General features: G+C 38.0%; 1 protein-coding gene across 2 annotated transcripts in view; it reads right to left on the bottom strand.

The window, feature by feature from the left end:
* The window catches only part of IMPG1 (interphotoreceptor matrix proteoglycan 1), a 54,797-nt gene that overhangs the window by 6,274 nt on the left and 23,857 nt on the right, over positions 1 to 24,666 (bottom strand). For both annotated transcript variants that reach the window (XM_046938382.1, NM_204241.1), the window contains 8 exon segments: positions 23,180 to 23,238; positions 21,322 to 21,342; positions 19,717 to 19,970; positions 18,264 to 18,340; positions 17,217 to 17,748; positions 5,400 to 5,968; positions 4,275 to 4,494; positions 497 to 707 (listed from right to left, as the gene is read on the bottom strand). In XM_046938382.1, the coding sequence (XP_046794338.1) occupies positions 497 to 707; positions 4,275 to 4,494; positions 5,400 to 5,968; positions 17,217 to 17,748; positions 18,264 to 18,340; positions 19,717 to 19,970; positions 21,322 to 21,342; positions 23,180 to 23,238 (1,943 nt within the window).

Genomic DNA, 24,666 nt, shown 5'->3' with positions numbered 1-24,666 from the left:
AGGTCAGAACTTACTATACAGACTGTATGAATAGGCAGAAGTTGTCAGCCCGATACTAGCATTAAGTTTGTATGTACTTTGATATAATTTACAAAAATTTTCTGTATTACTTTTAATACTTCCACTACTCCAACCACTGATTTGGTAATTTCTGCACCTGGGCCTGTCTGAAGTGGGAAGCAATTATTTTCTGTAGTGGGTTGGTCTCCCTTTGCTGTTGCAGTAGAACATTCAGGAGGATCCCATTAGATGAAGAGCTTCCAGCTGAAATACTGCTGTTGCACTATGGCCTGTCTTGCAAGTTACTGTGCTGAACTTCTATGACTCCTACTGCAGAAAATGAATTGTGGCAGTGTTAGTTGAAGTGTCTGAATATTGAGTTCTTGGCTTATCACCACAGTTTACGCTGTTGAAAAGTACATACTCAGCTCCATTTGTTCATGGAATAGAACCAGGGGTCCATTAACAGAGTTCCAGTTAAGCATCATTTATTTACCTGCAGACAGCTCCTCTTCCTGGAACTAACTCACACTTCCCACCATTGTCACAAAGATGTGGTTCCATTTCGCACAGGCTCCGGCAGGGCAATCCGTCCTGGCTTGCATAACCCGGCTTACAAAGGCAGTCAGCCTCTTTTGTCCACTCATTCATTATGCATTTGGAAAATTCGTCACATGCCATGAATTTGCATGGGTCTGCCTGATCAGCTGTAAAGGATGGGTAAATCATTAATGGGAGCATTGAGACGTCACCCTCCAAGTATTTGGCAAGCTGGGTGGCAGCCAGAGAAAACAGTGCATGCTTGTGCATGTTAATGGGGTGTAGTATAGCATAAGGGGACACGTTTTTCTTCTCTGGATGACACAGCAAGCATGCAAGCTTATATTTACTTGTACAGTTGTTTACTCCATCCTGTGATTTTATCTTTGTCTCACTGACAAGGCTTTTCATACTTGAATATTTTGATCCATTCTTGATTTTTTACTTTAAAGTGCTTGTTTTGTACTCAAGGATGCTATGCTACCGTCTTATATATGTGTAAGAACTAGTTTCTGCTGTAATCATCTGAAACACAAACTTTAGGGCATAACAAGGGGAAGGAATCAGCTTAGTGAGTGTTGCACAACGCTATGAAGACTGCAAGCTAGAAATAGCAGCACTGACCACAGAAAATACAGACATTAGCATGGGGAAACCTTGCTGTGTGTTTATTTTACTATATATATATTTAGTATTAGTAAGGGATGCCTCTTTGAGATTAAACGAAAATGATTTTGCTAGTGTTGGGCCTTGGGCAGGCCCAGATCAGAGGCAGTGCAAAGCCCTGACTTCAGTTGACACACAGGTCTTGTTCTCCTTCCCCATTCTCTGCTGCTTCCTGAAAATGCCTAAAGGACCCGGAAGGAGCCATTAGAGGCAGAGCTCAGCCCAGCTACGTGCTGATGGAGTTGTAAGAAGGAGGGCTGCAGCCCTCTTGTCTCCTGGAGGTGGTTTCGTGCATGTCATAAGGTTAGGCCCATAAATAGAAGGCAGAAGATGAGAAGTGGCACAGGGGATACAGACTCTATTTTTATCAGCACGCTGTTTCAATAAGATGTGTGAATCCAGTAAGGCAAAAAATAATAACGTGCAGAAGAGTGAGCACAGAGAGGGAAATGAGAGCAGATGGACAGGCAGGAGCAGGGCTACACAGCACAACAGGTCCTGAGTGACCTGAACTCTCCAAAGGAAGCTTATGCACTTTGTCTTAGCTGTGGTGAAGAATTTGGTTCAACGACTGGTCTGTAGAAATCAAAATCACTCAAAAATCTGCTCCATCCCTGGAGATGTCCAGGGCCTGGTTGGATGGGGCCTTGGGCAGCTATGCTGGTGGGGGGCAGCTCTGCCCACTGCAGGGAGTTGGGACTGCGTGGGCCTTGAGGTCCCTTCCAAACCAAGCCATTCTGTGATCAGCATGTGCTACAGTCCTGCAACATTAAGAAGCTGGAAGGTATCAGTGTTTCTTTGCAACAGGGTGAGTTAGGCATGAGCAGATTGCTGTGTTTAGAGGGTCATTTTTGGTGATGGTGTTTCATTTCCCTTAATAAAGTTTTGGGCTTTGTACCTGCCGTGCTTTGTAACTTTCTCTGTTTTCACTTTGTTTAGCTGACAAAAAACAAAATGAGTGCAGATATTTTTAAAAGCCTGCTACATTGCTCTTTGTTATTATTTATGACTGATGTAGTTAGTCCTTTTATTACAGCTGTAAAAGCTGTTGAGTCTGCTTATGTGTTTTGGGCTGTCAGTTTCCATCAGCGTTTCACTGTGATGGAACACTGTTACCGCTAGATGGCTCTTATTTAACAATAAATAGGAATTTGCTGGCATTACCTTAATCTACTAAACTTCCCACCCTTCCACAGAATAAAAATACAGTGGGACTATCAAACACCCATATGGAAATATGCTGAATTTCTAAACGTGATTTATTCAATATTTACTACCAAAGCAGAGAACCTATGGTAGCCCACAGTTCAGTTTTTCTAGGGTCCCTTTATCCTTCATTCAGCAAAACATCAGTTTATCACAGCAGTGTTCAGGAGTTCAGACATTGTAGTTTTGGTACTTTCTTTGCCACACGCATCTGATTCTCTTAGTGGCCACAAGGAGATACCTAAAACGCAGGCAGGTTAGAAAGTGTCTACATGAATAGTAAATGGACAGTTTGTGCTCAAGTTGTCAGAAGTTGGTGCAGAAAAATACCACCAAAAAGGTGCAACTTGGAAAACTCGAAACTTCCCATGTTAGATTGGTGTCTAGACATGCTGTTATTGACTTTCTTCTGTTTAACAAATACTTCAGACTTACAAGTGTATTTGTATAGAGATAACAAGATGGGTGTAGATGACATCAAATTGGGTGGGAGCGTTGATCTGCTTGAGGGAAAGGAAGGCTCTGCAGGGGGACCTGGATAGGCTGGTTTGATGGGCTTAGTCCAGTCACAAGATATTCAACCAGGCCAAGCACAGGTCTTGCACCTGGGTCACAACAACCCTATGCAGCTCTACAGGCTTGGAGCAGAGTGGCTGGAAAGCTGCATGGAGGAAGGTATTAGCTCACAGCTGGCTGAACACAAGCCAGCAGCATGCCCAGTTGGCCAAGAAAGCCAATGGCATCCAGGCTTCTATCAGAAATAGTGTTGCCAGCAGGAGCAGGGAGGTGATTGTCCTCCTGTACTTGGCACCTTGAGTGTTGGCCCCCCACTACAAGGAGGATACTGAGTTGCTTGAACATCTGCAGAAAACAGCAAGGAAGCTGGTGAAGTTACTAGAAAGAGAATTATGAGAAGCAGCTGAGGGAACTGGGGCTGTTTGTTCTAGAGAAGAAGCGGATGAGGGGAGACCTCATTTCTCCAACAACCTGAAAAGAGACTGCAGCGAGGAGGGTGTCAGTCTCTTTTCTCAGGAAAAACTCTCAAGTTTCACCGGGGGAGATTTAGATTGGATATCAAGGAGAATTCCTTCATGGAGTGGGTGGTCAATCAATGAAACAGTCTGGTGGAGAAGTGGTGGAGTCCTCATTCCTGGAGGTATTTAAGAGATGTGTGGATATGGCACTAATGGACGTGATTTAGAGATGGGAACTTGGTAGGTCAGGTAGATGGCTGGACTTGATCATCTTGAAGGTCTTTTCCAACCTAGATTAGTTTATAACTATGGAAGGTTTTAAATCAGGAGAGATTCTAGAATCACCAATCCACAGAGAGCTATCTATTAGTAATATTTAGGACACTGAGTATCTGTAGAATCCTACTATTCCTAGTAATTCTCATTCTGTCCTGAAATCTATAACCCTCTAAAGATAGATTTAATGATGTCCTAAGCAATGATTTTCTTACGTTGAAAAAATCTTCAGAAATGATGTTTTACCTACTCAGATAAAAGATCTGGATGAGTCATTCCTGGGAACTACACTTGAACTCTTTTTTATTCCTGTCTTCACCCAGCCAGTGCTCTAATTTTTGTTTCCTTGTACTTGGCTCTTGATCTGAAAAGCAGTTGGTGTATGTGCAGAGACCAACACCTCCACTCAGCATTTCACTATAGTATGGAAGTGCATCTGTAGATAGCTGAATCTACAAGATTTTTTTTTTTTAATTACTCCTGATCACTCGCTAGTAGGCTATTCATAATATAACTATTTCCAAAAATGTAATCCTTCTAAAGCTGTAGAATTTGGGGAAAAAATACCTGCTTGGTTTTGGTTTAGCATATATGTTGATAACACAGTCTTACCTGGCTCAATATCTAGGGAGTAGCTGTCAATCTCCAAATTGAGGTGTTGGGCGGCAGCGTCACAGAAGTCTTCCAAAACGCAGTGTACTGCTTCTGTGATATTATATGGCACTGTTCTGGCAAATTTCATTTTACTGTTGACAATCACACTTCCATTCCTGAAGTTAAGTATTTCCAGTTGCTTAAAACCTGTAAGGTTGGACTGAAGGTATGGAAGTAGCTGCAAAACAAAAAGGCGCTTTTATTTTACCTCACTGTCAACGTCTAGCTGCTATAATTTCTCTTCTAGTTGCTTTTAGTAATCAAGTACTCATTACACACTTACTTCTCTGATTTCAATATGGTTGCTAAACTTCACCACCCAATTCACTTTTTAATTTTTTTTTTGTATTTTTGGGACTCTTGTATCTTTCTTAATAATGTACTGAGTTGGACAGCAGCAATTTTCCCTATAATGAAATGCATGGCAGCTGGGGAACTTATTCATCTGAAAGAAAAAATATCACCACGCTCAAAAGCCAACTGTAATTATTTTCAAATGTTCAATCTGGGCAGGTTAGGACATAGCATAACAGGTGTGCTACTGAGCAGACCTGTTGCCCTATTGTGCCCATAAAGAAAATCCATATTTAATCACTGGCTTAGCCTCTGCTAAGCTATGATATCTTTTATAAGGCTTTTTTTTAATTTGGCATAGAGACACAAGTCTTAGATGTATTCAGAATTGTTGATGTAATCTAAGATAAAGCCAAATAATGACATGCAAGGCATATATCTGGAGTCTCTTGAACAAGTGAACACTTTAATAATTGAGTTTATAGAGTGCTTTTTCACACCCTGAGAACATCCCAGGGTTATGAGTCCCTTAATAGTGCTGTTATCAGACCAAACTGCAGCAGGGTCCAGTGCTGTTAAAATACTGTTCTCTCCAGGGCTGGCTGAGCCAACTGGCATAAATCAGAATTTCTTTGCCAAAATCCCTTGGTACAGCTCTCACAGAAGCTAGTTGCTGTTTTTCCTGAGTTATGGAGCAATAATTAATGTAATTTAGTGATGAGGGATGTGCATTTGTTTTCAAACTGTGTCTGACTATTGCATGTGTTGTTCAAGTTGCTCTTCACTCACCAATTGCATGAACTGTTGTTCTAGTGCTTTGTATTCCTGCGAGCTCCGGTTGAAGAGATCATCGGAGAAGTGCATGTTGGTTACCCTCAGGCTGAAGAAAACCACAAGCTCTTTGCCTTTGGCTGCTGTTGTCATGGAGCTGGTGGTTACATACTTCAGCGTGGGAGCCTGGGTGACTTCTGCAGGTTCAGTTGTCTGCACTGAGATGTAGCCACTGCCATGCTCTGCCTCATCCAGCACTGCTGTGCTCTTCACACCAGCGCCATCCAACTCAGCAGCAATGTCCTGCACTCCTGTGCTGGCACGGTCAGGAAGAGCGCTGGCAGCTGCTGGCATCAAGGTGCCTGGTACTTCGGGGGACTGGTCAATGACAACAGAGTGGCTGTAGAATGGGCTGGTCACTGTGGGCAGCAGAGTTTGATCTGGTGGCAGTGCTGCTGCAAAAGTGACCTCCGGCTGCGTAGCAAAGAGATCGCTTGAACCGATAAGGAAAGGCAATGTTTTGTAAGTGCTGGTTGTAACCAAAATGTCATCACCTGATGATTCTAGTTCATCCATCATCTTCACTGCTGCAGAAAAACAGGGGAAAGACAAAGAGCTAGTTTAAAAAATGAGCATAGCAAACCTCAAACATGGAGCCAACATTATCTTGTATTTCCACTGAAGCATTTTTAAAAGGAAGATTTAATGCTACCTAAACATGAAAATGTTATTTCCACCAGCAAGGAAGAACTATGGGAACAAAACACCTCATCCACACGTTTGTGTGATGAGATTTCTATAGGTGATGTGTTTAAGTAATAATTACACCCTGTAAGTATTTCCTGAGCAGTTCCTAAATGCAGTCTCGTTTTGAAGGCATATAATTGTGCTGTCAGTTTATATTGACAGAAAGAGTAGATTGCAGCTTTGAGTTGTCTGCTTGGATCAGTTCTATTCCAGAGTCATTCTGTTGCTCCCCTCTCTGCTAGAGGTTAAGGCTATTAGTTGCCAGTAATCATAAAATGTTACTAAGCAAAATGGTGGAGCAATCTCCTTTGATTTACCTAGAGACAGCAGCAGCAGTGAAAACAAATTCAAACCCTAAAAAATCATTTGCTGCACTCAAGAAACCACCATCTGACTCTGATGCTAAACTTTCATGAGGTTCCCACTAAGGCTTGGCATGAACCTAGGTATGTACTTGAAATCCAAATCTGAAGTGTGATGAAACTCTGAAAGTGGCTTTCAGCTACCTGCCTGCCATGATCTCACAGATAGCTATAGCCTCTATTCCCACAGACATCTACTCAATAGCTGTGTCCTTTTCCATCAATATACTTATGGGTGCTCCTTGTTCTGAACTTTAAGCAGCCCAGCAGGGCAATATCACTCATTAGCTGACAGGACAGTTTTCCTCCAATTAATGAATTATTCCATTCTCTACTTCCTCTCAAGGGCCAATGAAGTAACTGAACAATTGTTTGCACTGGGAATAACCTGCACTGAGAGAGGTGGGAACTATTCCACAAACAGCATAGGAGTTGCCCATGGATGGTCTTTGTGTCCCTTTCTGCTTCTTTGCTTCTAAATGAATGAGGACTGAACTGCTGCTGTATTGCTGTTTTTAGGGGAAAAAAAATGTTTATTTTCAACAAAGGAAACCTTAAGGCAAGACTGCTGCCTATATGGTTTACAGTAGTATTTTGACATGCTCTTTGCTTCCTCCCTGCAGATACAATGACTTGGCCAAAGCATTAATCTGCCTAATGTGTTTGTTTGTTTTTTCTTCTATAGAGCCACTACTAAAACATTGCTTCCCTCTCATTGTTCTTTCCTTTGTTGATATAACATATGTTCGTACGCTGGGTGAGGCTAGCATGCTTTATTAGGAATGTATAGCCTCATTCTGATAAGTTGGCCACACGACTGACTAGTGGTTAAACTATAGGGGTGGGTTGTGAAAGAGCCAGATTTAATTTTTGGTTCTGCTTTAGACTCTTTGGGAATCTTGAGAATACATCTTTTTGTGGTATTGATCACACTTCTAGGGAACATTTATAAGTTAAATGCATCCTCTAAGCCAGTCGGTCATCTTTTCTCCATTTTAGACCCCAGAGAGGCACTTATCTCAAATAAAGATAATCGTCCAAATATATGTTGGATCTTTTGATCATCTGATGCCCAATTTTCCTCTTACATGATTTTTGTTATCTAAATCAATTCTTTCAGCTCTTCTTAGCATTACTGAGGTTCACTGTCATCTTTGAGTGTTTAGAATGATGAGAACTAAGACAGTCTTTTTTGGAAAGGGAAACAGTTCACATGTTATTACAGTTAGACTCTACCTACCTAGTCTGTCTACAGCAGACAAGCATAGCTCTGGCACTGGTGAATGTCCTGTGCATTTTACTATAGAACATCAGAATCATGCTCAAATATCAAGTGTTCCTCCTCTTAATTCTTCATTTTTATATCTGTTGTAAGTTTTTAATATTCTCTGAATAGGAAAGATCTAGATTTCTACTTGTTTGGCTTTTTTTTTTCTGCAGGAAAATGGACTCCTAGAGATAACTTCAGAAATAACCCAAATAGGCTGAACCAGACGTTTTCAGATAAAACATTCTGGAAAGACCATTACAGCAGCTGTTTCCATTTATGCAGTCACTATATCTGTAAGTAGTGCAAATGTTATTCCATTACAAAAATATCTGTCTGATAGCACAATGTATTTTAAGGCTGTTTTTAACAAGTAATGAGTAATAATAGATGCTAACATAACAAAAAGGCCATAGCCCTCATCCTTGCAATCCTAGAGAGCATCCAAAAGAGAAGAGCAAAGTGCTGTACAGGCCCAGGGTTCTGCATGGAGCATGAAGCACCAAACACTACACCACAACTCAAGGCCCCAGTGCTTCATCAGGATCTTGAGACACTTTTCACTTATGTCCTTGTGTTTCGTGTGTAATCAAGGATACAGACAGATTAGGTAAACAAATCCAAAACAAGCCTGGTGATGTTCTCCATTTACAAAGCTCTTGCTCTTAATTGTGACGCTGATAAGGAGTGAGAGTTCCTAATTAATTAAGGGAACCCAGAAAAGATTCGTTAGCGTTAGTGCTCGGGGCATTAATGCAGGATGATCTACTGATGGGATGAACCAGTGGCTCCACAGAGCAAGGAAAGCATGATGACATACACCTGAGCATACGGCTGTGATGAAGTTGTTGGGTTATGTTTTAGGAAGATGTAACTTCAGGAGAAATAGGTACTGAAACAGCTGTGAAACTTCAGCAAGTGTGAAGAAGCATAACCATACATATGTTACAAATTTGGAATACAGCTCTATATGAGTAGTTGCCTATACATTCATGTATCTCTCTCTATATAAGCTATACATAGAGTATAAATGTCTTCTGGCATTCTCTTATTACAGAGTAACTTAAGAGGCCTTGAGGGCACATCAAGTTGACCCCTGGTGCATGCATCACCATTTCTCATTTGCTGCCAGTTCTTGCCTCCCAGTCACTGTCTCTCCAGCTGAGAGAGTGACGGAGCACAGAGGTGATGGCAGTCCGTTGCAGTGTGACAGGATATGGGTTCACCTAAAATCCTGCTGAGAACTCACTGCAACACAGCACGAGTTGCAGGGTCTCTGACCCTTCTTTTTTTGCATTCTGTGTCATGCTACTGCTTACACAAGAGACGTATTGAAAACAGCAGTAAAATGATTTGCAACTAGTTTTGCCAAGCTCTTCCTCTGTCCACATGAGATTGAGATGAGATCATTCTTAGACAGTTAAAAATATTCTTGAAACATAAAGACGACCCAAACATTTGGAATCCAGAAGACTCTTCTGCATTTAAAATATTGTTTTTATATATATGCATATATATATGTATCCATTATTTTGAAATAGAACTCAAAGAACACTTAAACTACTTCATACAGCAATTAGTGGTAACCCTTTACCCAGTTTGCCTTTTCAAGGTGAGATTATTACAACAGAAGGACAGAAAATACACAGGCAATTCTTTTATGTGAAGTTTAAAAGCATGAACACTGAAGGTTTAGGTATTCTTAGCCTCAGCAGACTTCATTTCAGCGCACAGTTTGCTCTACAACTGTATCATTTTGGTGTAAGAAACCCACAGAGAACATGAAATAAGATGCTGAACTCAAACGTATCCCCCAGAGTAACCACACTGAAGGTGAAACAATGGCATAGAATTAAATACTACCATCAGTAATAAAAAACTCAACTGTAACTCTCAGCCACTACTTACAGTCCTGTAAGTAGTTCAATGGAATCTGTAGGTTTTTTATGTATTATATGGACAAGGCAAGGCCATTTTGTACTGAGGATAATTTTATATCTAAAATTAAACTGCTGTTGGCAAAGACATGTAAACAGTAAATGAAGAGGCAATTTCTTGGGTGCATTGCTGTACTAAATCTTTGTATGAGGAGTTCTACATGGAGGCATTTTTCCCCAGTTGGAGGATTAAAATGCATAGGTTCAACTTACTTATCAGAAAAAAAAAATCGATTGCCATTTCAACAACACTAATTGGTTTGTTCTCTTATATATTTTAAGAGAGGAAGAGCCTCCAAATTGACCATGAATAAGGAACTGCTGTTTGCAAAAGTTCAACTTATAATTGAAAGGTTTTCTAGTGGCTTTGCATTAATAAGTATGCCCAGAAGGTTGTGCATCAGGAGAACCTGGCATTTCATTTCATTCATGAACTTAATAAGCACTGACATTTCATATTGGAAATGGACACATTTTACAAGTCCACTGACATGTAGTTCCGTATATAAAAGATAGACTTTATATGGAGATATTTGTAACCAAACTGAATGAAGAAAATAAATAACAAAGGAAAAAGTATGCAGTTAAAAGAATGATCCACAATCAGAGTAAAAAATCTCCATATGGACAGCTCTGCTGATGTACATAATAGGTGGAATGGTACAGCAAAGAGCTGAATTCAAATTTACATATTTTCTGCATATTGAAATGCCACAAATTCCCTGGATGCAGGAATGTTATATACAAATAAACAGGTAAAGTGCTGAATTTGAGTTCGAGGTCTTCCATTTTTAACTGGGGCTCAAATAAGATGGGGATTAAGAGAACAAGAGGGGAAGAGGATCATTAACCTAACGGGTCACAGTAAATATCTTGTGGTACATAATTAATGACTAATTTTGTGTTTTAAATTTTTAGAGCTGTCACTCTGTCTGTATGAAGCCTCCAGAAGCTACGCCTGGTGTTCAGTGAAAACAGAATTCCCCTTCCTCTGTCTTCAGTGAACCCCAATTTCTTTTACAGTGAAGACATGCAAAAATTGCCCGAGGCTGCTGTGGCTACCATTTCTTGAAAGCCATACTGTATTAAAATTCAGCAACATTTGCTCGCCTTTAAAAATCATAAAAATGTATCTTAAGTAAGACACCGTGCTAAACTGAGATGTCTGAACTTGTATGGTATTTGCATTAATGAATTAAACAGAGAACCGAGAAGCCGTGAATTTGCAAATATGAGCATGCTTTTACAAAGAAACAGAGTCAAATCTGAATAAAAAACATCTTGCTTAAAACCATAGCTTCAGGTGGATTAACAGTTCTTATTCCAGTTGTTGATGGCTCTACAGTTAAATTGGAAAAAATAAGTCGTGAGTTTTAAATAAGAAACTGTGAAAACAACCTAAAGCTTTAGAAAACAGAAATCACATAGAAGCAGCCATCTAAACGCCACACATACTTCTCCATTCCACTGACATGATTTTGGAGCTCCTTAAATTGAGATCCCACAGCTGGGAATACTATTTTTTATTTATTTTACCTTAGAATGATTAGAAACATATTCCGAAAAATTATGCTACCTATCCTTCAGAACTGAAAGTATCCTCCAAATTCCTCTTCAATTCCTGCATTTTCCACTACTGTGCAATAATAATAATAATAAAAAGTAGAAGAACAAATTTTTGTAGGTCACAGGACAAGTTTATTAGTTTGCAAAATGGTAAGAAGAGTTCAGAAGGCGCATGATATACATTCAAGTAACGTGTTGACCAAGGACCTAAAAACAGAGAAGAAGAAAAACATAAAATTAGAAAGTTTAATCTGAGATTATCTTAAAATTTTGTCATCAAATGAGAACTTTTAGACTTGCTAAGAAAAAATTAAACACTGAATACATTTTTTTTCATATTATGGTTTGAAAAACATAGAATTAATGGAATGAAGATCACAGTGAGGACTATTTTATTTTTCTGCTGCACCTGGGATATACACAATTTGATTTTATCATAGTTTTGCTGTGGAACAAGTAAGAGAGAGGTGGAAGGTATCTAACTGAGAAGATCCTGCTGGTTTTACTTTAAGAATGTTTTTCAATTTTAGTGATATGGATAACAATTTTGGACCAGATGCTTTAGGGATGATTGTGCCTGTTAAGAGATCACTGTGGTTGATGCAGCTCAAAATAAACAGAGCACTGTTCTTTGGGAGATTCAATGTCTAAAAACAATAACTAGTTTTTATCAGTTGCTGTATATACTATACTCCCTAGGGGTCTTCAGGATATCTGTAGTACTCTGAGTATATAACTTATATGACTAAACGGTGAATATATGATGAACTTTTTCTTAAGCCTGTCATATCTTAATATTGGCCTGCTGAAACTTTTGCATTCAGCCTCATCTTCAATTTACAGATAACGTCTTTGCTATTGTATATAGTGCTAGAGGATTACACAGCTAGACCTACCTGTTCGTTCTTCCAAGAGTCAGGCTAAAGCAGCACCTTCACAAAAAGCATTCTTGGCACATCCGAAGTTACAAGCGAAATGGCGTCAAGAGAATCTGATGAGGGAGAATGTGGAGAGAAGTCAGTTTAATGTAAAAAAAAACATGCAGGGAAAAACAGAAAAAACATGTAAGGAAAAGAGAAGAATTCTTACCTTGTATAAACAGACATGTGAATTCCTGCCACAAAGCAGAGGTGAATTCCAGTACTCAGAACACCTGGAGATGTTCTTGCAAGAAGTAATGGTATTTTCATTTCCATCACAACGTTGATTATGCCAAATAGAGAGCTGTGCTAACCATAGATGGCCCACAGGCAGCTGGGAATGAACCAGAGGCAGAAAGAATCCCCAAACATCCAGAAAACTGAGGTTTTTCTAGATATTGCTACAAAATAGTAGTGAGACAGAATGAGTGTACGACTGAATGAACTGCTGGGCAGGCAAAGGAAATCGAAGGATGCCTCAAAACAAGGCTGCATAAAATATGAGAGCAATTACTAAAAGGAACATATCTCTTATCAGCTACACATGCAGATATGTCGCAACCATTTACACATCAGTGTGGGCTTTTTTCCTCACAGGAAAAACACTGTGATACACTCTGCAGAGTCATCTTCACTGAAAGTGTTTCTTGAGCGTGATCCAGGTTGATGAGATCAAGATGTATGAGAATGACAAAACGGCGGAAGTATTTTAGCAATAGTTTCATTTTCTCCAGTATCTCTGTAACAACATCTCTAGAAATAGTGTTTGCTTTCTCCATGATAGTCAGAGCTTGTGGATAACCATTTACCTTGATTATACGAACTATAAGTGGCTATTGTCAAAACAATTGCAACTTAAAATTTTTCATACTGTTTAGGAGTAAAAGTATTTCACTATAGTTATTGCAGACTTCAGGAACACCTTTATCTGTTTATACATTTATTTGCATTTTTTTTACTACTGGAATTTTCTTGGATTTTGAAATAACATCACATCTAACACTCCTTTCTGAATAATCACATTGTGTTAGGTAGACTCATGGGAAGACTAGAAAGAAAGGAGAAGAAATTTAACCTTAAAGAAGGAGAGATGAGCTGACTCCAAAGGAGGAATTCTAGAAGACATTGAACAGGTATCTCAGTAGAAAAGAGCAGTTTTGTTTGCACTATCCATAAATAGAGAATTGGAAGCCCAGATTTTGAAGGTGCTACAGCAAAGAAACCCCTTTTTATAATTACTTAAAATTTAAACCCCGTAACCAGGTAACTTTCCCATAAGAGGACCAGACACTTGTACGAAAGTTTTTCTCTTAGTGTTGCTGGGAAATCTTAAAACATAATTTGAATTCACACTTTAGGCTTATTTGAAAGGCAGCTTTGCATCTTCCTAGTAGTTCTAGGCTGCTTCAAGGGTTGCAGTAATTACTATCCTGTCTGGTCAAAAAGTCTCTCTAATTCTCACTGGTCTGCCTTTTACTGTTTATGGACATCATCACTATCTCGAATGAGTACAGTATCACTTAAAAGAAGCCTCACATCTGCTCCTAGCTCATTCTTCCCACTGCCTACCCACACCTGACTAATCCCATCCTTCATGTCTTAGAAGCACCTCTCATTGGTTTAACTCCTTCCTGCTTTTATTTTCCTTTCCCTAGACTCTCTCTTGTATAGAGAACTTTGTGTGGGGGCTTGCAGATCTTCCTGCGAGCTATTAAATAATTTTTTTTATATTCCTTTGCACAATGACTTCAGGTGGACACAGTTAAGTGGCTGGAGTGGATTTCAGCCACTCATTGCTGAGGACTCTGCAGTAATGTGTAGTCTTTAGTTATGCACAGGTTATAACTAACGCAAGTAAGCCCATGTGTGAAACATAAAGCTGATAGGGACGCACAAAAAAAGAATAACAGACTAAGCTGTTTTTGCAATCCATCTCTTCTCTTTATGATGAATGTGAGTACATTTAAAGTTTTATTAATTTCTAAATGTCCGTCATTTGTTTTGTAGCCTGGGGAAGTGGCTGGGAATAAATGCAGTAGAATTGCAGGCTGTCCAGCCTCATACAGAAAGGTCTAAGTAGTTTTTGCTCTTTAACATCAGCAGTAGTTAAAAGTTTAAAGGTTGATAAGAAATGCAGCTCTCAAATGAAGAAGCCAGGCACAAAGCAGCAAAAAGTCTATACCTGCTAATCATGAATTTTACTTGCACTATTTCAGTTAATATCACCAGTACTCCTGACTTTCATAAAAATTACATAATAAATTTTGTTAAGTTCTGAGTTTCCTTATCTATTTTTCCTATAAAAAAATGCAATAGCTAGGGAAATAGAAGAATAGAGTCGTTGCTGCATGTAGTACTGCCAAAAAGCTATAAAGAGAGAAAAAGTTTTAAAGAGTATGCCCTACCTAGTCTTCTAATAACTCAGTAAATGTTCAGTGTCTCTCTTCTGTTAATGTTGTTTTGTGTTCTAGAAGATTTTAAGCAAATATAATACAGCTATGTGTCATTGCTAATGTGGCATCCCATCTTTTTGGAGAATGAAGACATTTTTTTTCTCCTGCTACTCATTTGCAGAAGTGATGATGAAGTTCGGACATGCCAATGCTCATTTTAGACATAACTTGTGCTTAACGAGGAGGAGCAAGATTGTGGGCCTTTTCCAGGGGAAGTTTTTTTTCTTCTTTTTTTTTTTTTACAGCTCTATGCAGTTTATTCTGCTCTGTAGACCGATAGGCTGCAAACCACATGCACAACAAATAATTTCTGAAAGTAGTGATGAAAAGGTTCATTCCAAAAGATCAAACCCGTACCCACAGGACTCACAGAAGTGTAAGTTTTAAGTGAAAAATTAAATGCTGTGTGGGCACAGACAGTACTGGCTTTAGTAGGAAGCACAAGCCTTTTCCTGTCCCTCTCTTTTTTCTTTTTTCTTTTTTTTTTTCCTTCCCAATGAATTTAAAACTATGTGAGAAAAACTTGTAAACAAAATCTGGATCTCTTCTAATAGTGCATTTTCTATTTGCACTGTACTTCCTAAAATTTCCTGATGTTTTCCTCATGGCATTGGTTGTCACTAAACTATGCAATGCAGTGTCTGAGGATGGTTTAGAAGCACAGCATCTAGCTTTGACCTGAAACCTTTATGAGAGCCAAGTGACAGGTGCTCCTGCACCGCCACTGGGGAATAGCCAAGTAAGCCCTAACCTTGGGGCCAGAGGGAGGTTTGTCTCTTCCTCCCATTCAGTGAAAAGCACTCAGGCAGTAGCTGGAAAACACTGCAGTAAACAAGCTTTTCACAATTTCTGAAGGAAAATAAAAGATCTAGGATCCTCAGCACATGCTGCTCTGCATTTCTGGTAGGTGAAATAGTCCTAACTGCTTTTCTCCAGTCACTGGGAGATGTTAGGCTACAAGGATTTTCAGCTATTTAGCAAAATGCAGAACAGATATGCTTTATTACGTGTCCCTGATCTCATGAGTGAATGGAACAAAAGTTCATAGGTCTTCTCCCTGCTGGACTGTTAGCAGCAGCATTGTAAGACTTGTCAGTACACACTGAAAATTGTTCCTTTCAACACTTTTTATTACAAACTTTCATTTCAGGAACATTTCACAGTTAATTCTTATAATAAATGTTTTTCTAATCTTTAAGTCACTTTGCTAATCATGAAGTATTTGCTTTTCTTTCTGTATGGGAACTGTTGAATCATGGCCTGAACCTCTGATTGATCACCTGAGGTGAGCACTGAGTCAGCCGTGGGAGCACAGGTGAAGGCAATTCACCTGTGTGACTGGAAGGGGTAGAGCCTGGCTCTACCTCTCCTAGACCACACTTAAGGGCTGACTGTCAGTAGGGAAGGATTTCTTTCTGGAGATTGCTCCTCTTGGAGTTTTTCCTGCAAGCCTAAGACACAGGTGTGTCCATCTATTTCCATCTATTTCTAATTATTATCTTTCTTGCCATGCTATCTGCGGATACTAATCTAACTGCACTCCTCTATATATTTGTTGATTGTATGCTTTCACTTCAAAACTCTTTGTATATAGGCAAATCTTTAACTCGGTGCTGTAATAAACCTGCACATGCAGTGAGGAAGAGTTGTGCTTGCTCGTGGCATATGATGTGTCTATTACAGAAAAAACGCAAAAGAACGCATCCACTATTCTGTGTGTGAGAATATGCTTTTCCAGTAGAAGGTAATCCTGTGCATTTTGTGCAATAGAACAAGTGTTATGCCATGATAGTGATGGAGACTTTAGGATTACTGATATTTTGTGGCTCCAGGGTAAATTCTAATATACCTGTGTCCTTGATCTGATCCTGGTGTCTTTGTCCTAATTTGTTTCACCTGCAGGGTCAATGCTTTCCTCATAGCTGTGGGAAACATGGCTAACATATTTCTCATTTTAAGGGTTAGATTATGCAGACTTTTCTTCACCCAGATATAAGCATACATACGTTTTCTGATTTGTTATCTGTTTTTTCCTCATACCTCTGAGGGCCATTAAAAAATCCCACTGAATGAAAAAGACTGAATAAACAAAAACGGAAAATAGTAATTTTTAAGAAGTATTTATGTTCTTCAGATCTGCATAAATGTACACTTTTCTAATACACAGCACTCCTTGCTTGGAATATATTATTTCATGATATTGTGGCTATCATCCAGATCCGCCTATAAAAGCCACAGTAATTTACCTTCTTTGTTTTAAATACTGTAATAGTTCTTGTTTGTGTTAGCTGGGATTGCTTTTATTTATTTGTTTTTCCAATATATCTTTATGCTCTGTCAGTCTGAAATTCTACCACAATACAGAGTACAAATCCTGCCTTATTTCCTTATGCTTTAGCATTTGTGGTTTATTTTTTGTTTCAGAATTGCAAAGTATGATTTTCTCTTTGATGGCACAGAAATATTTGTGTCACAACTGAAAGTGAAAAGTTAAAAGAATATGTCCTGTACTTACATGTGACTGTATGTTTAATAACAACATTTCTCCTACTCCTTCTTGTGGAAAGGTCTATTGCATCTTACCTTGACCAGACAGGCTGTCTCTATCAGCTTCCTTGAAAAGTGGTTCTGTTACTCCAACCAGTTCTTTCTTCATCTCAGCTTCAGTATCCTTATCTGTGGCTTGCAGGAAAGTAGGTAGGGTAAAGCTACCTGTGGTGTAAACTGCCGGTGTGATAACCTGCTCTGTTGGAGACTCATCGGTGATTAAGTCATTGCTATCTGACTCATCTGCTGGAGGAGGCAGGTAGGAATCCTCTGGTTTTGCAGGACTGTCCGTGCTAACCAGAGCACTGAAAGGCACTGTAAATCTTTGGTAATCAGTAGTGATATCTTCTGTGTCTGGAGATCTGTCGTGAGGTGGTTCTCTGGAGGGTTTGGTAGGGAATGCAGGTTCAGATGTAATAAAATTACTATCAAAGTCTTCAGGTCCACCAATCTCTCTGCTTAGATCAGTGATTCCAGTTGTAAATTCATCAACAAAGATGTCTCTGGTTTGGTCCACTGTTATTGGGCTGGGATAAACCAGTGGGAGTTCTGCGCTTATGGTGTCATCCTAAGAAAGGATTTCAGAGGGAAGCAGATTGTAAAGGTAGTTTTCATTATTGTGTTTAACTTTCACTGCTAAAACAGCCAATAATCTTTAGCCATGGGAATCTAATTCAGCATGAAGTCATGAAATACAACAAAGGTCTCACATATGTATGTGATCCCAATCATATTGCCTGGTATTTTAAATGCAGTCAAAGAAAGATGACCTGTGTTGATGACAAGATTACTACACCTGTCACTTGCTCTCCTCTCATTGAGATGCGCTACTGAACTGGTGAGCAGTTGTTTATTTTTAATTGAAACTGGAAAATGCAATCAAGTGGTAATATTCACCTGTGCTTTAAACCATATCTATTCTTGCACTATATCACCACAGTACTCATTGTTATAGCATATATAAAAGGCAGATATATATTTCTGCAAAAGAGCGTTTTACTGTATATTTACAAGCACCTTCTTGGTGCTTAAGGTCGCTTCTCATGAATAAATAGATAAATAAAAGAGGTGGAATTAACTCACCAAATCAGGGCCTGCCAGAGGAATAGTGACCATGCCTTGGATGTCATTATCAAAATCACTTGATGGTTTAATAGGTTCTGGGGAGGAAAAAACAAAACAAAAAAAAACAAAACAAAAAACAAAACAAACAAAACAAAAAAACCAATATTTCAGCAAAGCACACTGAAAATTGTTCAAACACAAGGAAAAAATGTATTAAAACTATTCTCCATTAAAAAGATGATTTTTAAAGATCCATGTTAAGAACAGAGGCATGAATTTCAAATTTCAAATTAAAAGCAGGAGGTTTTATATGCAGTATTCTTTGTATTCTTTATTTAGTATAAATGGGATAGGGCTGCGGAGAGCTGAACTGGGCATAGCTGGATGAACCATGCTGTTCATTAAGCCTAAATTGTTTTCAGTTTTACCAGGAGTCCACACCATTGCTACTCTGTGTTTTGGCTTTAGCACTGCTTTAGCCATCTCAGAGGAACTCTTCAAGCACACATACATGCATGTTGCTTTTCTAAAACTGTTTATTAAATGTAACTAGAGGAAAAAGTTGATTAAAAATAGACACCAATTAAGTGTTCTATATCATGAAAATTTGGCTTGACACCTTTAAACTGTATTAAAATATGATATTTTAATACTACAGAAAGTATTAATTCATCTCTCTATTTTTTTAGAGGGAAGAAAATTCTGCTACCTGTACATGAAACAGTATAGCTATGATATGGTCTGTGTTTTAACATCATTTTGACAAGCATACATATGAGGAACACTTTAATGTTATTTCCCTGATTTTTTTTTTTTTTTTAACTCATCTCCCCAGTGCTAGGGCTTTGCTAGCTTTGAAAAAATTGATGGGCTATAAAGGGGTATTTATTAGCTGCACTAGATGCAGCCCTTCAGCTAGGGCTATTCTCACCCACCTTTATTAATACTCTAAATTTGTATTCCCCTTCTTTTAAATCTTAAACTTGTATTCATCTCTGCCCTTTAAGGTGCCTGTCCCTCTCTGTTTCTCCATCAGGAGGTTATGGGACTTGCTTACAATAGAAGTTTAGCTGTTAAAAGCTAAACTTAGGTTAGAGAAACCCCTTACTTTTTATCTTATTAAAGAAAGGTGATTGTCCATACTGGGAGTTCAGAATGATTTGGTGAATATTCAAGTTATTTTTATTTTTTCTTCTCTGGCTTGTCGTACTGTGCAAAATATCCAGATTTTCTAAGCAAATTAAAACACCTCCAATATGATTGGAAGTCCAACTATTTAAACACAGAGCTGTATTTTGTTACAAACTTTACCTTTGATCTGTTCATCCTTCAACTGTTTTGCAACACTTAGGAGATGTAGATACATCAGATGAAAATGGCCATGAACAAAGTTAAGGACACTTTACTAAAATTGCATAAATTTGCAAGGGCAGAGTTCAGACTTGTGCACAGTATTGGCCTGCCTACTGACCATCAGTAAACCGAAGTGTCCCAAGGTCCACTGGTAGGGATCTGTCTTCATGGAGTGCTGTGGCAACCAGCTGCTGAAGGTCTGTTACTGTGAGTTTGGTTGCTGATATTTCCCTCTCTTCCTTTGCAGAGAGTGGTACCTTTTCATTTTCAACCTTATTTGATCCAATAGTTGACATGTCATCTGCAGTGCTTTTGATTTCTGAGCCATCTCTCTCAAAGTTTACCATGTATCGTGCTATAGTGCTGCTTGACCTGCAAAGGGAAGATGCAGAAGTGTCCAGTGCAGCAAAATCAGTTACTGCCTGAAGGCTGATCTTAGGAAGAAGCAAACAAAAAAATCATGCAACCACAACATATTCTCTGCTGTAAAAATAATACAGATACGCTGCTTTCTAATGACACTGTAATGTTCAAATTACTTTTACTATGCCTAAGCCTTTTCTCCTTCTGTTCATACTTTAAATTTAAAACTTCATATGTTGAATAAAAGTATAAAAATATTCTAACATAATCCAGTTTAAGATGTCTACTCAGACCTGTGGAGCTGGTAATATTGCTTGACACAGTTGATTATTAAATTAAACAAGCATAAATGCACGCTGGCTGTTACAAGAAGCAATAATCACCTACTAATTATACAGGAACGTACCAAAAGGGATTTAAAAGTTCATAAAACTACAGATAAGAAAAAACCCTATCAGCTCTGGGGCAATTTTTTTTTTATGAAACAAGTCAGGGAAGTTAGCTTATTTGGCAAGAAAATAATATTTCACAATGGGAGACAGCTTTTCAAAATTCAAATGAGTATGTATAGCTTCTTGCTTAATAGAAGACTTGAATCTTCCAAATTATTGATACATCACTTTTCACAGATTGTAAATTCACATAATTAACATGAAAAAGAACAAGTAAAACATTTGTTGTTTTCTACAATATCAGATACACAGAGAGAGGGGAAGTACACCTTATCTGGTATGTGCTATGGATTTATGTTTACATGATGTTGTAAGAATCTGTGAAAAGAAGTAGAAAATTCTTCCATTTAAACTAGGAGTAAAAGAGAAATTCTAGGATCTGCCATAAAAATTATTCCCCAGCAGCACCTCTAAGCAAAAAAAAAAAAAAAGTGTAGTTGTATTACGAGTCAGTAGCTCCCTGCATTTTATTAAGCTAGTAACTAGTCTCTTTGCCGCTCTATTCTTCATGATAACAGAGGTAACCAAGCAAATCCTGCATACTTGCTGAAGATAGCATTTGTGTGGGAAAGCTAGGGAAGTGATGATCAAAACTGAAAATTTAATATGCAGTTTTCTTTTTTTTTAAAAAAAAGTTAACTTTATGACTGAGAGATGTTTTATCATCTGAATGTAAATTTTCTTATGTCAGTCAGTTTTCTTTCCTTGAGAGACATCCTGACAAGCTTGATTGTATGAACCTTGCAGACGAAAGTGAAAGCTGCCCCTATTGCTTTATGTCACAAATTCTATACCTGAACAGAAATTAATTCACTTGATCACATCAAGATAAATACTATTTATTGATTTGTCTTAATTTCTTAGTCTATAAAATGATTAAACTTCATCATTAATTAGAGACAAATTACCCATCTTTCTCCTTCTTCTGTCTTCATTCCATTGCAGAAAAAAAAGAGTACCATAGAGGATTGCAAAAGAAAAAGAAATGAAGTTATACATACTGCTAAATCAATCAGTTGTACATCAAAAATATCTGCTGACAACTTATCTTCTATGCATTACCTATGATTTTTATTTCTGTGTGAAAATGACAGCCTGCTCTCCATCATTGCTCTTTTTCCCTTCAAAGTAGCAGAAATCATCATGTTTTCAGTGGAAAAACAGGAGTTTTACTTTACCTTGATAGTCTGAAATATTTGAAATATCTTTCCTATTTTTCACTACCAATGGTGCAATTTGAGCATTGCTGAATATTTCTTTACAGTGGTGATGAACACCTTTGACAGTAGAAGCAACCATTACTGTGACTACACATTGTACCAACTCTCATCCTAGCCACAGGGGTAATGATCTATTATTCACTTTGAAGGACATGCCTATGTTGACCTTCTTGTCATTATCTCCCTTGATGAATTCTCTGGCTCATCTCTAATGCTGTCTTTTCATACTGCCTTGTGGAAAATGCTGTGAATAAATGTGGTAATATGGTCAAAGGAGAATGGACAGCAACATACCTAAGGCCTGTTTTTGTGGACCTAGCTAGCTAAATCACTAGATGATGGGCAGCTCTGGTCATTCATATTGATGAATGTACCTTCTTATCAGCTACAGAGAGCTAAGAATGTGATACTAAGCTGAAATAGATTACATATATCTTAGAGTCACAACTGAAAGAGATTACTTAATGTAAGTTGTATCTGTGAGGTGCTATTGAAGATATTTGCTTGTTATGCAGTAGCCAGCATTTTCTTACTTTAATTATCAAAATGTTATGCAAGTCATTTTCACTTGTTTGCTCTTTTCTCTTCTACTTACAAGCAATTTTATGAGCAAAAGCTAGGAATCATATGATCATAGAATGGCCTGGGTTGAAAAGGACCATAATGATCATCTGGTTTAAACCCCTCTGCCACGCTCAGGGTCACCAACTACTGGACCAGGCTGCCCAGAGCCACATCCAGCTTGGAAATTTTCTAAAATTAAATTTTGATAAGCATGTTTTTCAACATCTATTGAATATTACAAGAAGGCTTGAGTGTTCCTAATGCTGTGCCATAAGCCCACATATTTCTGTCTCTTCCTTCTCTTTCTTTGCTTTCAATTTTGTTATTTACTGCTGCTAGTAATTTGGTTTTCCCTTGACTCTTTATATAATGTACTTTTGTCTACTGAAGCACAACAATTGAAGTTTTTGAAAGGAACTGTATATTCTCTATTGGGGGGGAAAAAAACACTGCAGCTTGTATCAGCAGTAAACATGGAAAGAAGTTAATGCTAACAGAACTGGCAAGAAAGAAGAGGAATCTAATCAAAAGAATTGTTTGACGTACCTGGCAGAAACCTATTTGAAACTTTTGTACGTGCACTTGTGTCCTCCTGCAACTTTCTATTTCCAAAGAACCTTCACTTTGACTGTGAAGGGCGCAGGATCCACACAAGTGTAGCTATCTAAATTATCCTGCCTTTAACTCTCCTTGTCATTTAAGAAATTCCTTAATGCAATAATTTCAAAGCATTTATTTTACTTCACCTACAGTAGGATTTCTCAGAGAATTAAAGCCACTACTTAATAATTTGAAAGCTTGTAGTCTCACTTGGGATGTATTTGCACTTCTCTCCATATTGTTGCTGTATTGCTCCCAGAGAACTATTTTCTATTTATACTAACACATATTCCACTATGAATAAGTCCCTTCATGTGAAGGAAAGAAGGGAGAGTAGAATCCTAGCAACCAATAGAGAAATTAACCCCATTTTCTTACTTACTTAAATCCTAATACGTGGATTTCTTTAAATCCTGGAAGTTTCTCAAATATTTTTTGCATCTATAGAAAAACATAAACTCATTAATTCAGTGTAACTCTTACTGTTAAAAAGCAAACCCTCAGGTTGTGTATCTAGACTATATTTTTCACGTTTCAGAGAGGGCTTTACGAAACAACCTTAAGTACCCTTTTTGTGCTATTGTCGTTGCTCAACTGAAACAAAATCTTTGCTGTCTGCTTTAGCAGTTAATAGGCAAATGAAGTTCAAAATAAATGTGATCTCTGCATACATTTTTTCAGATTAGAATAAATTTTTCTCAGCATCTCAGTAATCGACAGTATTTTGAGCTACTGCTAACTGATAAATACAAATTGATCTTTTCCTGTTGTAGCTGAGCCAAATTAAGTATTTTATGTACATCTTTTTCAGAAGAGGAGTGGGATTATTTTTAAAAACACAGTTCCTTTTTGATTCAATTTCTGGTCGTGCTATGGAACAGGCAGCACGTCATCTAGGTATTTCTTCTGCTAGTAAGGAAAGGAATGGAGGTAACTACTTGATCTAAAAGTAAAAATGGTGTAGAAGTAATAATTACATAATTACGTAAGTAAGAATGTCTCTATGAAATTCTTTGGAGAAAAGTGCATTAGCTATGTTTCATGCTACTGGACTACAAATCATTGCCTTGTCAGCATTTCATGTTAAGAACAGCTATGGATACTATGAAGTGTTCAGATAAAATTTCACAACAATGGAAAATAGCTTATAAGTCAAGTGCAGTGTGTATGCACTTTCTCATATTCTACTTATTCTGTGCTATAGGAATATTTTAAAATTAATTAAATGAAAGTCATATTGCTGACTTGCACTATTACATGTATGTATGCGGGCTGTTCTGTTTGAGGATAATACTGAAGAATCTAGTTTTTATTGGTTCTGCCAACATTTTCTTCTCTGTTTTTCTATGCATATCTGAAACTGAACCAGGATAGTGAAATAGCTTGTACTGAGGAGCACTCATGAAACTGATGAGAAGGCTCATTTAATTTTACTAAGAAAAGCTTTCGGGAACATCACCATTAACTGCTATCTCTAAAAATGATAGTTGAACATCACGTTATCATTATTAATTATATGAAGACACTGCAGATGTTCCAGTTCTTAGAGAAATTATGGTAATGCACAAAAAAAATGACTGAAAGTCCTTTGAAAAATAGTCCAGACCACAGTAGCTAATTACTTTTAACATTTATATTACATTTTTCATTACATTTATTGCAGAAATTAAATTATGATAAAGTGATATTGTCCATGAATTCCTGATTAATCCCAAATGATATTCCTAAAGTTACAGATGGAACAACATTCTCCTCATCAGTTATGAGGTTTCACTGATGACCAAGATGATTGCTTGTTAGCTTGGCAGCTGGACAGATGGCCTAAACAATGGGAAAAGATGGCTATACCTGAAGGAAAACTGAAGGTCT

The sequence above is a fragment of the Gallus gallus genome, chromosome 3, assembly GCF_016699485.2.
Source record: "Gallus gallus isolate bGalGal1 chromosome 3, bGalGal1.mat.broiler.GRCg7b, whole genome shotgun sequence".
Classification (NCBI taxonomy): domain Eukaryota; kingdom Metazoa; phylum Chordata; class Aves; order Galliformes; family Phasianidae; genus Gallus; species Gallus gallus.
This window is presented reverse-complemented; position numbering and strand designations above follow the sequence as displayed.